This window comes from Panicum hallii, chromosome 6 (genome assembly GCF_002211085.1).
Source record: "Panicum hallii strain FIL2 chromosome 6, PHallii_v3.1, whole genome shotgun sequence".
Classification (NCBI taxonomy): domain Eukaryota; kingdom Viridiplantae; phylum Streptophyta; class Magnoliopsida; order Poales; family Poaceae; genus Panicum; species Panicum hallii.
Genome location: NC_038047.1, coordinates 39,284,567 through 39,300,590, shown reverse-complemented (window position 1 = coordinate 39,300,590; position 16,024 = coordinate 39,284,567). Strand labels below are relative to the sequence as shown.

At 48.3% G+C, this 16,024-nt stretch overlaps 3 protein-coding genes across 3 annotated transcripts; all 3 read right to left on the bottom strand.

Annotated features, from left to right (window-relative positions):
• Positions 1 to 5,387: 5,387 nt before the first annotated feature.
• LOC112896466 (auxin-responsive protein SAUR76-like) lies at positions 5,388 to 10,971 on the bottom strand. The gene is made up of 2 exons (XM_025964439.1): positions 10,341 to 10,971; positions 5,388 to 6,062 (listed from the first exon to the last, which is right to left on the bottom strand). The coding sequence occupies exon 1, from the start codon at positions 10,720 to 10,722 to the stop codon at positions 10,342 to 10,344; it is 381 nt and encodes a 126-aa protein (XP_025820224.1). The 5' UTR covers positions 10,723 to 10,971; the 3' UTR covers positions 5,388 to 6,062; position 10,341.
• Positions 6,027 to 6,801, bottom strand: LOC112897190 (auxin-responsive protein SAUR76-like). The gene has a single exon (XM_025965435.1). It carries the CDS (start codon positions 6,442 to 6,444, stop codon positions 6,064 to 6,066), a length of 381 nt encoding a protein of 126 aa, XP_025821220.1. The 5' UTR covers positions 6,445 to 6,801; the 3' UTR covers positions 6,027 to 6,063.
• A 3,804-nt stretch (positions 10,972 to 14,775) lies between the features above and the next one.
• LOC112897761 (auxin-responsive protein SAUR76-like) lies at positions 14,776 to 15,620 on the bottom strand. Its single transcript, XM_025966153.1, has one exon. It carries the CDS (start codon positions 15,490 to 15,492, stop codon positions 15,103 to 15,105), a length of 390 nt encoding a protein of 129 aa, XP_025821938.1. The 5' UTR covers positions 15,493 to 15,620; the 3' UTR covers positions 14,776 to 15,102.
• Between the last annotated feature and the right edge of the window lie 404 nt (positions 15,621 to 16,024).

Genomic DNA, 16,024 nt, shown 5'->3' with positions numbered 1-16,024 from the left:
TTTCAAATTCTTTTCTTTTTCCAACTGCAGCTCCCAATTGCTATATGCAATTATATCCCTTGCAAATTAGAAAATTTCCAGGTCACAACATCAGGCCACAATCTCAACACATGTATGTATCTAGCTAGGGAACAAACTATCGATGAGATACGACCGTTTGCAATTTCAAAAATATATAATTTTTGTACATTAAAACATCGATGAGATATAACTTTTTAATGGTCAAGGGCCTAGGGCCTAAGAGAGGTCCAGCTAGCAGCAAGAGTGGTTGGCATAATTTTTGCAAATGCAAGTCCTGATGGTACACGTACATGCTATCAAATAATGGGAACATGGCTTATGCACTACCGGATTTACCTTCTTTGCCGAGTGTCCAGGCACTCGGCAAAGGCTTTGCCGAGTGTTGCACTCGGCAAAGAACGTTCGGCAAAAAATCTGTGGGCAAAGAGGTCTTTGCCGAGTGCTTTTTGTCGGGCACTCGGCAAAGAGAAGCACTCAACAAAATGTAAATTGGAAAAAATCCAAAAAAAGAAACAGGAAAAAAAATTTATTGGGGAGGCATGCACAGCTAGCTATTGACCCATCTAACGGGTTGCACATTTTATCGATGATAGGTTTCGAACTCACGACCTCCTGCATACAAACAATTCCTTCCACCACTGCAACGTTGGATCATGTGTGTCAACATTACGTTTTTATTCTCCACATATTATAATTAACCGAGTGTAAATTATTTGTTTGAGATAGTAAATAAATTCAAATGAAAAGGTTGTTAACTATAAAGTGGCATAAATTTTCGAGATCTACAACTTTTATTTTGGTAGTTTCGTCATCCGAGATCGTTTACAAAATTTAAATTTCAAATTTGAAAACTTCAAACGTATTTTAGTATGACACAATGATTTCAAATCAAAAAGTTGTCAACTATAAACTTTCATAACTTTTTGAGATCTACAACTTTAATTTTTGTGGTTTTTTCCATTCGAGGTCATTTGCAAAATTCGAATTTTAAATTTTTTAAATTCAGATGTAGTTTTTATTTACAAGATGACTTCAAATTAAAATGTTGCCAACTGTAAAATCTTATAACTTCTCAAGATCTGCAAAGTTTATTTTTTTGTTTTGTCATTTCTTCATCTGACATGATAATTCTAATATTGTTCACAAATCTTATATATCTCTCTTATAGTTTCATAAACTACGAGAGAGATATATATGTTTTGTGAACAAATTTATATTTATTTTATCAAATGAAAAAATGACCAAAATAAAAATTGTGCATCTTGATGAGTTATACAACTTTGTAGTTGAAAATATTTTTTTTTGAATTAATTTACTACTTTAAAATATGATTTGAAAATTATCTTTACCTAGTGTTCTAAAAAAACACTCGGCAAAGGGACTCTTTGCCGAGTGCCCGAAAAAAACACTCGGTAAAGATCTTTTTTCCGGTAGTGATGATTTATTTACAGCACCTTCAGTCAATCGTATTGTTCTCCTCAGAAAAAAAAATGTATTGTATCACTGCAGCAGAATGTACCGACCAGAGCACACCAATATTCAAAGACAATGCAGGATAAACTCACTGTTGTTGATCAAACAACCAACATTACTGAATAGTTTTTTTAGAAAGACAGATTACTGAATACGATCGGTGACAGTGACAGACATGTGCAAGGGAGTTGGGCGATGACCCTGATGCCTACTCGCAGAGGTTTGGAGCAATGAAATGGGTTAGGTTACCATGTTTCGGCAAAGACTCCTGTTTGATCCGAAGAGTTTGTAATTTTGTGAGAATGTTTCGGCAACATTCTTACAAAATTTCTGCAGTTTTACGGCGATCTGAAGAGTTTGCACATGTTGGGCGCCCGGCTGGTCTGACACCGGTTGGAACGGTCGCGCATCGGTAGCGTGCTCCGACGTGACGTTTCCATGATACGGCCAAGCACGTTGAAACGGCGACAGAATTCAGGGAACAAGTTGCCGATCAGGACTACCCAACTGGCACTGCTCCAGCCCTTATCGTGCACTGTGCGCAGCACGCCGGCCGGTGCCCGCATCACTGAATTTTCCCTGTACTGACCTGATCGCTACAGGGCTGCTATTTTCTGAAGAAGTCGCGCTCTGACATTATCAAGAACTGTAGCATGACGAGAACTACTACCCGAAATCCACCTGAAAAAAGGGATACCGAAAATTCGGTGCATGCAACCAACCTCTAATTCCGAGATTGGACGCACGAATTAAGGTGCTCATTAGATTGCGTGCAGCATGCACGTCGTGTCAATGGCCGGGATAATTTTGGGCCATTATTAGTTGTACTGCTACCAAAAACTAATACTAGTACGTTTGAACCCAAAATCAAGTAGGTGCTTCGTTTTAAAAAGAAATCGTTTTAAAAAAATCAAGTAGGTGCTTCGTTTCAAAAAGAAATGGATGGTTTGGAAAAAAATAAAGTAGTAGGTGCTGATCGCCAGTCGCCACCCATACGTCGCTTTTGCATCCATCTGTCCTTACGCCTGCTTGCATGCAAGGTAGTAGTTGGCTCTCCAACCTCTCAACTCAAATTTAAACAACCTCTAAATAAAGTCCAAATAGCCCAGATGCCTATTTTATTTTTATTGTATTTCTCTCTTGCAAGAATGCAAGGAAGGACAAGTGCGAGACACCGGTACAAATTCAGTCAGAGGTGTACCGCCAAAGCGCAAATTAAACATATAATTTCGGCGAACAAAAGGGTATGGAGAGGAAGCCAACGAGTGCCTTACTCGAGTGCACGCGTCGGATGAGCCTACTTTAATCAGGGCAACAGCTGCTGCTAATCATTTGGTGTCTCCTGTCTCCTCCTCCTTTTTCCTTGCAAGAATCAAGGGAGCCAGCCACGAGAGTGGCCGCAGGAAGCAACAAAATGCTTCCGTGGGCCGGCCACCTTACATTCAGCATGCTCTGGTGCCCAATGGTTTAAAGAGCTATAGGCATCCAGCAGTTGCCTTTTAGAATGCTGATTCTTCTAATCTTCTCTAACCCCCAACCCAATTGTAGCTAGCTTGAGGTCTAGTACGCACTAATCCAAGCTCAGAAGAAGTTAGCAGAAAACAAAAACCTTAGACCTGATGACTGGTTAAAGATAGTAAACTTACTCGTCAAACCTGAACGAAGTATCCGCTCATTTTTGTCAACTAGGCCAGGAGAAGGGATTCGCATTGGTGCCCAATTCGCATGAGACACACACATCAGCACTGTGCAATCATGGGGAGAGGTGTCGTCGATCGAGCACCGAACTGCTAATGTACACCAACAAAACCTAATATATTTTTAAAAGAGGACGATAATGACGCATAGCATGTTGTTGGTACTAATTAACACTGTCGTCAGAGCATACCCGTGTCGTTTTAGATCTCATCCTGGGCCCATCAGTGACATGAAAAATCACCCAGCCGGGGCAGCCCGTTTTCTTCAGCAGCAGGAAGGAATCGATCGGCGACGAAGAATCAAGCTAGGTGAGTACACGCCCCCATGTCGTGTTCCGTGTGGTCAATCAATCCTCCTCTCCCTGCCGGTCTAAAAACAATCCAAGCGCGGTGGTCTAGAAGCCCTTAGACTGTCTTAATGAAAGTTTCATGAGATATTTTATAGCATTAAATTCTATACTATATCATCAATTTTGCCGACATGACGAGGAGAGAGGAGTAAGTTTTATGACTATAAAATTTATCTAGCACAGTTACCTAGTTCTCAGTTTTAATAACTGTGCCATTAAATTATGCACTGAGACTGGGCTAAGCGCTCTGATTAGTTGCATTGGCAGCTAACCGACCACGGCTGCGGGCAGAGATGGAGACAGCAGCAGAGAAGACGATGATGAGGCAGGCAATTAAATAAAGCAGCGTGGGCGATTGATCAGTTCAAACTCCAAAATGTTTTGCGAAACCCTGGCCTGACAGAAACACGTGTGTGTGTGTGTTTTTGACGCGAGCAGCACCCCATTTCCATTGAAAGATACCAACGTTTGACTGGGGAACCAGAAAGAAGTAAAAGAACAGCAGAAGATTAGAAGGAGAAGACCCTGACAGACCAAGGTCGCTGCAGACCAGAAGCCAAAACACCCACACACAAGTTCGTGAGACCACAGGCTAAAGGAAGACTTTTCTGTCTTGAAAAGGAAAACATCGAACGCTTGCCCTAAGTAACTATCTCAGGCAGCACAGCAACTTCCGAACACCCACCCACACGGCGAGGGGAGAAGCCCTGGGGTTCAGCTAGCAGCAGAGATCGATCAGTTTCCTTCATCCTCATCATCTCTTCCGGGCTCTGCATCTATCTTCATTGCGGGGCATGCTCGTGTCGTGCGTGTGTGTCTGGCAATTATATAAGATCGAGAATGAAATTACCATGCACGCGCGCGTGCGCTTCCCCGAACTGGCAAATTAAACGTCCATGCGGAATATGTTCGTGCGCTGGTGGCTCGTCTCGGCCACTCTCCGGCCGGTCTCCACCGCCACCGGCCGGCTGCCGCCGGCGCATATCGTGCACGCGCTAGACAGCTAGAGCGTGCATGGTGCTCGATCAGCTAGCGCCTGCATGCGTTCCACTTCCTTCGAGTCCTGCGGCTGCAGCCCTCTGTTTGGAGACGAAACAGTGTGCGGCCGCGCCGCACGCCGGACTGTTTTCCGGTCATCCTGCTGCCAGCCAGCTGATCCTAGTGCTGGTGGTGCTATGCTATTTCATTCAGTGCCTTGATTAACTGCTCTATCCTTTTCAAGTCGGCACATGGCAGACTGGCAGCAGGGCGTCGTCTATGCGGCGGCGCACGTCGCCCATGTGTCATGAACATAGGGGCCCCAGCTCGGTTCATGCATGACACCATCTCCTCCGGACGACGTCGAGTTTGTGCTACGGCGTGAATGCTGTCTGTTTGGTTGTTAAGCCACGCATCGTCGTCACTGACCCTAATTTTAATAGAGTGTGGCCGTCATAGAAAATATGGCGCCACGCGAGTCCGTCAAAAAAAAAAGGTGTGGCGAGTAAGTCGGACGGCACGGCCCACGTATCAAAGTTTGCTAAAGAAATGACTGTAACATGTGGGGGCATAAGGATAGGAAAGTTTGGTGATTATTATGCCGTGAACCAACAAGCACACGCTTGAGGAACCTTAATGTGCTGAGAGTTGTAGGGTGGCAAGTTGTGGACACTGGACACCAACCAAACAATCCAGTAGCCACCACCACCAACACTCGATTTTGGAGCCAAGTATGCTGTGGTGTGGTTGCCGCCTGACGTGGCGCGTCATCTTCCCCAACTCCGGTGAGGACTTTGGCGAGAGGTTAGGATTTAGAGTTTGGAGATCCGGTGTTTGGGTTTTTCTCTGGTGGGAGGTGCCACTCTTAGGGAAGCCGTGTGTATAGCGCCGGGCGGCACGCTGGCCTGATGGTGGACCGGCCAGGCGAGGCGAGGCGACGGTGACAGCACCGCTCGGGGGAACGCGGTGGAGAATGATCGATGGCCTGGAGTAGGATGTGGGCGTCGATTCGGGAATGGTTAACGTCGCAGCAGGCTGCGCTGGAGAACAGAGGACACGGTGGCGGCAGCACTGCTGAGGAACAACGAACAAGGCCGAGTAGGGAGGGGCAGGGCGCCGAGCCATGGAACAGCCAAGTCAAATGCCCATCAGATATTCAGATGGAACTAGCCATCTGATCGATTTGTAACGTCACTGTTTTTCTCTCTCTCTCTTTTGTTCGGAGAAACTGTAGGAGCCCACCATATCACAATTTGCAATCACATGAACACGTTTGCTACTGAGTTTCTTTTCTGTTTTTGGGCCTGCAACAACCACCAGCACGGGTGGTGTCAATCAATTTGTAATCGCTCTCCAATTACACCGCCGACGCCGAGGATTAGCAGAAACCAAGCGAGCGAATCACTCCGACGACGTGGTTTCGCTTCATCCCTGGTGTCTGGCGTTTATCAGGCATCGTCTACACGTACCGATTCCTACGTGGGGCCTAGACGAGCTCCCGACTCCGGCGGGCCGCCGGTGGCGTGGCGTGGCGTGGCGCGCTCTCAGCAGGCGTAGTACTCGACGAGCTCGTCGAGGGACTCCGGCTGCGGGTCGGCGTTCTCCAGCATCCACAGCAGGTGCTCGAAAAGGACCACCTCGCAGCCGACCACGGTGCAGCCGGCCTCAGCGCCGCTGCCGGTGCGGTGGACGAGGGTCTGGAACAGCGGGTGGCCCACGAGGTCCTCGTCGACGAGGTACCGGCGCCGCGACTTGCCGACGTACACCGGGTGCATGCCCTTGGGCACCTCGTCCGCGCCGTGGAACGACGCACCGCGCGCGTCGCCGGCGCCGTCCTCGGCGGGCGACGGCGCGCGGGCGACGCGGCTGGACGAGTGCCACCTCCGGATCATGCACCGCAGCTTCCCCGGTCCGCCCTTCGCCATCCGCTCCTCTCCTGCCGCTCCTCCTCCTCCGACGAGACGTTTCAATTCAACAAGCAGTAGCGAGACAGAGCTGGAGGTTCTAGACAGACAAAGGCAGAAAGAGAGGGAACTGAGGATGAGGAAGAAGGTGGTGGTGGGCTGTGGCGAAGGCAGGGCCGGCGACGGGGCTGCTTATATAACACCGACCCGGACAACCGGACGGGGCAGGCCGGCGAGAGGTAAAACTTGGCAGCAGCAGGCTGGGGGCATTCTTGAGCAGCTGGCTGTAGCGTGCCTTGAGCCCTTGAGGCCGCGTGCATGCTTTCGTCTTCTCCCCTGCTCCGTCCGGTGGGGAGCAGAGGAATCGTACGTAGGCTGGATTATTGCTTGGGCCACCGCGCCCAACGTGCAACGCATGGAATTTGGTTGCAAATGTTAAAGAGCAATCAGATAGGTAAACTTGTGTGCTACCTTCACCGTGCCTACCATACGCTGATGTGCATGAACATGTCAACACGAACCTGCACGAGAAAGAGAACGCCACTGCTTCTCTGCAATCCGCAGAACGCGACGACGGCGACTGACTCGTGGTGTCGTAGGCCGGCTCGTCGTCGAGCTGTAGGAGCACAGGCACACAACAAACGCGACCGTCTGAAGCACGCGGCATTGCTGGCTTGCTGCTAGTGCTAGGTGTGTAGCTTGTGGGCAAGCTGTATCCGAGAGTGGTGCCGGTACTAGAAAACGCCATGGATCAGCTGGAGCACTCCGTAGCGTCCTCCCCGCTGGGTAGAATAACTGACCGGACCAGTCAGTATCATACGACAGGCAAACATAAATGCTGCTGAAAAAGAAAGGGGATTGAAGTTTGGAAGCCGAATGGAAGGGAGTGAAACAAAATCTGACGACCCGTTCAAGCAAGATCTGAATTTCAAGAACATCCATCAGGTAAGTGACCTCGCTTTCTGAAAAAAGAGAAAGAAAGAAGATGAGCCCTTGTTTCAATTAAGGATGATACAATGCGCAAACACGTCACCACGCGCATGCATGATGTATCAAACTCGGAACTAAACGTAAATTGGAGATGTCGGTGTGGGTACAAGTTGGATCCAACAATTTATCCCTGATGAACTGATAATGTTTGAATTTCGCGAACGGTTGATTAGTGAAGATCACGCAATAGATGGATTAGAAAACCTGGACTACTAGAATCAAAAGAAAGTACTTGGTAGGAAGTTCATCTGCAAACAAAGCATATTACTGATGGTGACACACATGTGCTTGGGGGTTGGGCGAGCGTCCTCGTCGCCGGCGGACTCATTCGCCATGGGCTTGTTAATTCAGATTACGGCAAGATACCCTGAATCCCTGATGCTCAACCGCATTGGTTTGGAGTAACCAGATGGGTTACGTTTACAGGTCTCGGCAAAGATACCCTGCTCGATCCGCCGGAGCTAGAGGATCTGCTCCGGGTGCGCTCTGCCTCGTTCTGTAGCTAGCGTGGATCGGTGTCGGGCGATCGTGGGAATCGATCGGAGATTTTCTGCCCTTGTGGCAATGAGTGATCTCGGTCGGCGGATTCTGCTCTGTCCAATGATTTGAGTTTTCATCGGCCGTCTGACCATCTCTGTTTTCAGTTACGTAAGCAATTCCAGTAAGTGTCACACGTATATTTTAACATTCAAATTGTATTGTAACCTTTGACCAACAATCAGTTTTACGTAATTACCCGTGTAACTCTTTTTTTCCAAAAAAAATATTATCGAGTTGATATTTACTAATTCTTTCTTGTGATTATGGCTTTGTTGCTACAAGCATACACACGGGGAATTAAGGGTTAATGACCAGTTCTTGAAGGTCGTCGTACCATGTTAGACCAGGTCTTATATTTTTTTGGACGGAGCAAGTACTAAGTAATTCGTTTCTCGACTTTTAAGTTTGTTAACTATTTGGAACAGAGTTAAGCAATTCTGGTAGGGCACATTACTGCAATGCCTGCTACACAAATAGTATCTTCTCACAAAATTTCTGCAATTTTACGGTGCTCTGAGGCTTCACATGTATAGCCACTTGGGCGACCGACTGGGCTGGACTTTGATAGGAACAATCAGCCAGCATGCTCTGATGTGACATTTCCATGATACTCCACGTGAAATAGTGACTTAATTCAGAAAATATTTTTCAGGGGATTACAAATAAATTAAAGTCGATCACATTGTGTCCATACACATCTCGCCGAAACTTTTTTGGGTAGTGTTCTGACATCGCTAGAGCTGTGCTGAGCTGAAACAGTCCCTCTCTGAAAATTAAGAACGAGCATAAGCAACAATGCCTCTGTCGTCGTCAGCCGGTCTGCGCCCAAGATTGCACCAAGCCACCAATTAAGGTGCCTAGACTGCGTGCTGCACGTCATGTCAATCTCCTAATTGCTTTTGGACCTTTAATCGTACTAGTACTAAATATTCATATTAGTACGTGTACGCACGAAGTGTTGATCGATGGGTGCTTCGCTTTTGCATCCGCCTGGCCTTGGGTCTCTGCATGCATGGCAGCGTAGCTGGTTCTCTAACCTCTAATAAACAATTTCAAAAGTTCGCATATATTTCACATTCTTTCAAGGACCAACTGCATTTTATTTTGTTGTTATCATTTTCTCGCAGAGGCAAATGCGAGCCACCGATACAGTCCGGGGAGGCTAGGGGTTGTCAATGCGCAAATAAAACATTTTCTATTAAGAATGCAAATAAAATAGAGCAGCTAGTCACACACTCATCGTCAAGCTACTTTAATCAGAGCAACTACTGCTAATCATTTGATGTGTCCTCCTGTAATTATCCTTGCAAGAATCAAGGGAGCCAGCCACAAGATTGGCCAAAGGAAGCAACGAAAAGGTGCAATGTGTTACCGGGTCATCCAACAGTGCCCTTTTTGGATTCTTCATTCCTCTAATCCTCTCTAACCCCCGCCCCAATTTTTATGCTTGCTTGAGGCTAGCGACCAGTGTAATTTAAGACTACAAGGGTGGTTAAACATACTCCTCCTAGTTCAAAAATAAATGTCATTTAGGTCTTTAGGACACCAACATGGTCTATCAGGTGAATCTCTAACATATATAATTCTTATGGAAATATAAATTTTCAATGAAAGGTGAGGTTCACCCATCAACTTAGCAATCATTGGGAGGGTCGGACACCGAACCGCTAAGGCCTCAGCTACAGTTCAGCACGTTTTCAATTAAAAAGCAATTTAGGCATTCATCCTGCACATCGTGGTGAACATCAAGCCAATGCGTTTTTGCTTTCCGCAGAAGCAAAGCCGTGCGAGGTCGGGCACGCTGGCATGTTTTTAGCAGCTGTCCTAGACGAATTTGTATGCAGATAGATACACTATATATACAATAAAAAAAATATGTATCTGATAAAGTTAAAACGATCTGTAATTTAGAACGAAGGTGTATCCGAGTAGTCTTTCTTGCTCTACCATTTTGAAGGGAGCCGGAGGTTCTGGTTCACCCTCCCTCTCTCTTTGGACATTGATCCGGTCTAAATGATGAAATATGACAAAATCACGGTGAATCTAAGCTTGAATTGATAGCCAAACTTTAATTTTTTTACCAATAAAAAACATGAATCTATGTGTGTTCGAATAGGAGCTCAAACACCACAGCTGGTGAATTCAATTTGCAACCAGTAGGTTTTCCATTAGTCGACGCCGGGACACACCATACATTTGCGAAGCGAATCAGTCCCCCGCCGTTTGGCGTTTATCACAACTCTACCCTACTCACTACGCACGGACTGTGTCGTCAGAAATACACACGGACTGACCCAAATGCATTGGTTCACCGCAGCTCAGCAAGCTTCCAACTCCGGCGGGCCAGGCTGCGCCGCCGTCACGGTCGGGCGCGCGGGGGACTCTGCCTCAGCAGGCGTAGTACTCGACGAGCTCGTCGAGGGACTCCGGCTGCGGGTCGGCGTTCTCCAGCATCCACAGCAGGTGCTCGAACAGGACCACCTCGCAGCCGACCACGGTGCAGCCGGACTCAGCGCCGCCGCCGGTGCGGTGGACGAGGGTCTGGAACAGCGGGTGGCCCACGAGGTCCTCGGCGATGAGGTACCGGCGGCGCGACCTGCCGACGTAGACCGGGTGCAGGCCCTTGGCCACCTCGTCTGCGCCGTGGAACGACGCGCCGCGCACGTCGCCGCCGGCGCCGTCGGTGGCCGACGGGGCGCGGGAGATGTGGCTGGACGAGTGCCACCTCCTCATCATGCACCGGAGCTTCCCCAGCCCGCCCTTCGCCATTCGCAAGGGGAGAGAGAGAGAGAGAGAGTTGAGGAGTTCGGCGAGGATTGTAAAGGCAGCGGAGACGACGGGGTTGATTAAATAATAGGGAGGAGCCGAAGACGGGGGGACTTGGGGCCCGCATGTCGGCGGGAGATCGATCGAGAGCCGGAGACAGCCGCTTGCCAGCTGGGCTAGCTGCGCCGTGCCCTCCGGCTGCGGACCTGCGTGTTCTCCCCTGCTGCTTCGTCCGCCATGCCCGGAGCACAGCGCAGGACTGTGGCTGGCTCTCTTCTGGCGCTCCAGCTAGCAGGGGTTTAATTTAAACTGCGTCCAAAAAAATTACTGCGGCATGCGACGAAACATCTTCGGCCTACTCTGCTGCGGCTGTACCGTGCTGCGCCGTAACCGCGTGACGCATGTACCTGCAGGAGAGGAGAGGAGAGGAAGAACACGCAGAGGCAGAGGCGCAGAGCACAGCTGGCCAGCTGCCACTGTGCAGATCTGTAGAGCGAGCGGCTTCCTCGCAGGCTCGTAGCACAGCGAATGCGCAAGCTGCCACTGCGAGTGTGGGCGTGCAGCTAGGTTGTGTGCAAGCAGCAAGCTGGAATTCTGGATCCACAAACAGTTCTGGTACACTGCAAAACGCCATGGATCAGCTGGAGCACTCTCAGTGCCGTCCCTACTAGGAGTATCCTATAAAAGTATAAAACAATATCATACACTGGGCAAAATAAGTGCTGCAGGAAAAAAATTAAAAGGAATTGAGTTATGCTGCCAAATGGAAGGCAGATTGGGCGCTGATGAGGTTTAGCAGTATCCTGGAATTATTTGCAAGCCAAGCGAAAATTTTAGAAAATTCGGAAGACCCATTCAAGATATTGATTTCAGAAACATCCAGGTCTCTGTGACTCTGTTTTTGTCAATTCTGTTCTAAGATATCAGCATGTACCGACCACACAAGAACAGAGCACCTAGCTATCTAGGTCTCTAACGATCCAAATTAAAGATAATGCAGGACAAACTCCACTCATTTCGGATTGATCAAACAAACAAAGCAAACTAGACCGCTGATTCTGACAGACATGTGCTTGGGGGTGGGTGAGCGTCCACATCTCCGGGGGATAATAATCGTATTGGTTTCCAGTAATGAAATGGATTAGGTCCACAGGTTTCTGTTGTCAACTTGTCATGTAAGCCTGTTTGATCCGCCGCGGCTACAGGATTTGATCCGGATGCGCTCTGCCTTGTTCTGTAGCTAGAGTAGATCAGCGCAGGATGATCACGCGAATCGTTCGGAGATATCTGCACGCCCCTGCTGCAATGAGTGATCTCCATCGGCCGATTCTCTCTTATGATTTGGTGCAGGATCGAGTATAAATTTGGTAGGACGGCCCATACGGCGGCAAGGCCGCAATTCTTACAGAATTTCACGGTGCTCTCATCTCATCAGGCTGCACATGTTGAATGCATCCACACCATTTGGGGCAGTGCACTGCTCTGAACATTGATCTGAACGATCATGCAGCATTGCTCTGACGCGACGTTTCCATGATCCTCCACGTGAAACAGTGCCTGAATTCAGAAAATGTTTTTCTAGAGGAACCTGCAAATGGAAGCCACACTGTTCTTCCAGCCTGTAAATATGTTCTTCCAGAGCTGAAACACCAGCAGTCCCTCTCTGAACATTATAACGATCATCATAAACTGAATACCACGATGAACGTATCTGTCTGCCAGTCCAACGTCGTTAGCCGGTCTGCTTCCGAGCTAGATTATTGCGCCAACAATTAAGGTGCTTAGATTGCGTGTTGCAGGTCGTGTATGTCGGTCTCCTGAATGATTTTGGGACTTTAATCGTACTAGCAATGCATACCAATATTAGTAAATCTTAACACACGATTTTGTCCTTAGACTTGCGTGTATGGTAGTGGTTGGCTCTCTAACCTCTGAACCCAAATTTAAGTAAGCTCTTAAAGTCCAAATGGATTTCATATACCTTTTCAGGGCCAACTTCCTTTTATTGCTATTTTATTATTTTTGCAAAGACAAGTGCGGGACACCGATACAATTCAGAGGTGTATGGACAGTCGTGCTATAAAATTCCTCTCCAAAAAAAAAATAGACACAGTACCTTACTCGAAGGCACGCATCAGCCTACTTTAATCAGAGCAACTACTGCTAATCATTTGAAGTCTCCTTTGATTTTTCCTTGCAAGAATCAAGGGAGCCAACCGCAAGATTGGCCAAAGGAAGCAACAAAGGCAAAATGGCACCACTCCATTTGCCTTACTGTACTGTGTCCATCTTCCAATTCTCTCTGCCCAATGATTCACAGAGGCATGCATCCAACAGTGCCCTTTTTAGAGTCTTCTCTCTAACGACCTCCAAACCAAAATTTTAAACTGTACGCTTGAGGTCCACACACTAATCAAAGGTTATGACTTGGAAGGTGGTTAAAGGTAATTAACTTTGTCAAGTTTGAAACATTAGGTCATGTCTGCCAACTAGCAGTAGGGATTTGGCCTCCAATTCCCATGAAAGACACGTATCAACGTTGCAATCATGGGAGGGTCGTCGTTCGGACACCAAAACTAATGCCTCAACTAAACTCAGTTTTATTTTTTTAAAAAAAAGACGATACCGTACTCAATAAAATAAAAGTGCAGCACATATTTGTATCCTTTTTAAATCTCATCTTGAGCCCATCGGTGACTAGAAAATGCTCAGGGCTGTACGTTAGAGGGCAGCGCGTTTTTTTCCTTTTGAGCAGGCGTAGAAGGAATCGGCGACAAATCAAGGTTAGCAGAGCGCACGGCCCCATGTCGTGTTGCATGTCGTTAAGAACTGGCTAAGCACGGATTAGATGGAGACAGACAGCGAAGAGGGTAAGCAGGATTGGGTCCAAAGCGTCGAGCGAAACCCTGGCCTGACAGCAACATGTGTCTGATTTTGTAATAGCGCAAGAAGCTTTCTCACGGACTAAAGTTTAGCCACATTCAACTCTCACGGATTAAAATTTAGCACTCCGGAACCAAACAACCTCTCTCAAAAAGAGGCTTCCTTCTGCTAGGGCCCCAGGTTGAGTTGAGTCCGTCACACACGCTATTCCGAATTTATTGCTGATGAGAAGGCTCATTTCAAGCTCATCGTGTTTGGGTAGCAGGTGGCTATAGTCAGTCCACGACAAAAACTGTAGGATTATTTAATTTTTTTTGTAGTGTTTTTATAAGCGCCGAACTATTTTGTAGGGAGCACCTGTTGATCAACTACACTAATTTACGGGAGATATATGTTGTTGAGAATTTGCCAAAAACTGTAGAAAAAGTCGGAAAATATACTATCCGGATTAGTTTTGTTGTCCTGAATATGTCCATTGAGAGTTCCAAATGTCCGACTTAACATTGGTTCTTTACACTCACGTCTAATACTCTTTGAGTTCAAGATCTGCAATGTGTCAAATAAACATTTTGATAATAAGGAGAAAAATGTGAAATCAACAATTCATCTCGTATTATACTGTGTTGGTTGCTACTTCTCATGATGCCATGTTAGTCCAAATTGAGATAGTTGTTCCCAGATTATCCTCTGATGGTACGTGCAAACCTGTAGGTCACCGCATCATCCGAGCACACTGCCACATCATGAAGTGGATGGCTTGCTACTTCCTCCGTCCTAAATTACGATACTACTCCCTCCATCCAAAATTACAATTTATTTTAGTTTTTCTAGATGCATAAATTACAATTTATTTTAGTTTTTCTAGATGCATAAATTTTACTTTGTATCCAGCTCTCTCGTACACTTTCTTATTGTATTCGATAAGAAAGATTTGTTTACTTTTAAGAGCATTTATATCGAGCTGATACGTACCGAAAACACACTTCTTCCTATGAAGTCGTGCACATACAACTCTTTGCTTTATAGTGGACGACGACTGATTTGCTTCCATGTCATTCCGATGCACATTAGTCGTAATCGAGAATACATGCTTTAGATTGAAAAATTCTTGCATTTGCACCAGTGACAAACAAGAGCTCCAGCAGAAACAAAGAACACTGCACACCATATCCAGGAGTCGAAATGAGCAACTTTTTTTCTTTTCTTTTTCTTTTGCATCGCAATATACATGGAGGCATCTGTCCAGGCTCCAGAGATCTTATTAGGAGGAGAGCATTAAAAAAATTGTAGCAAACTAGAGGCAATCGAATCGAATCAACGGAGCCGGAAGAGCAGCGTCCGTGAGCTGCACAGCACGGTGATTAAGATTAACAATGGTTCCCCTACTCTAAATCCTACGGCTCAAGACACAGGAATTGCAGAGCGATTCACCGCCGCGGCTTGGAGATTCGAGAGGCTCCCGACTCCGGCTGCTGGGCCGGGCGCGGTGGCTCGCGGCGATCAGCACGCGTAGTACTCGACGAGCTCGTCGAGGGACTCCGGCTGCGGGTCCGCGTTCTCCAGCATCCAGAGGAGGTGCTCGAAGAGGACGACCTCGCAGCCGACCACGGTGCAGCCGGCCTCGGCGGCGCCGCCGGTGCGGTGGACGAGGGTCTGGAACAGCGGGTGGCCCACGAGCTCCTCGGCGATGAGGTACCGGCGGCGCGACTTGCCGACGTAGACCGGGTGCAGGCCCTTGGGCACCTCGTCCGCGGCGCCGTGGAACGACGCGCCCCGGGCGTCGCCGCCGTTGTGGCCGTCCTCGCCGGGCGACGGCGCCCGGGCGATGCGGCTGGACGAGTGCCACCTCCTGATCATGCACCGCAGCTTCCCCAGCCCGCCCTTCGCCATTGCCTTCGCCTCCTCCGACGACGGCACGCGACGGCGGCCAAAGCACACCAGGCGCACGCGCAATTCAAGAACGAGAGAGAGAGAGAGACAGAGGCGGAAGTTTTAGAGAGAGTGTTGATGATTGGGAGAAGAGAAGGGAATGCAGGGGAGGCGACGGCCGCGGGGCGGTTATATAATCGGGAGGGAAGCCGACGAAGAGAAGAGTGGGGACGTGGGGACGGCATGTCGGCGGGAGGTGGACGCCAACCGCTGCCGCTTAGCCGGCACCAGAGCAGCAGCGGGCAACTGGCCGTGCCCGGCGCGCTTTGTCCGGAGCAGCCGGCCTGGCCTGGCCTAGTGGCCTGTACCACCCCCTCGCGGCTCCTCCCCTCCTGCCCCGCCCCTTCCGGCATCCCGTGGGCTCAGGCGCCGGGGAGCAGCAGAGAAAATGAGAAATGTGGCCCGGTTCCTCTTCCGCCGGGCAACCAGCCAAAATTTGTGACACAGGACTTCCGCAGCATTGGCAGGTGTTCTTTTTTTTTTTACCGTGTCG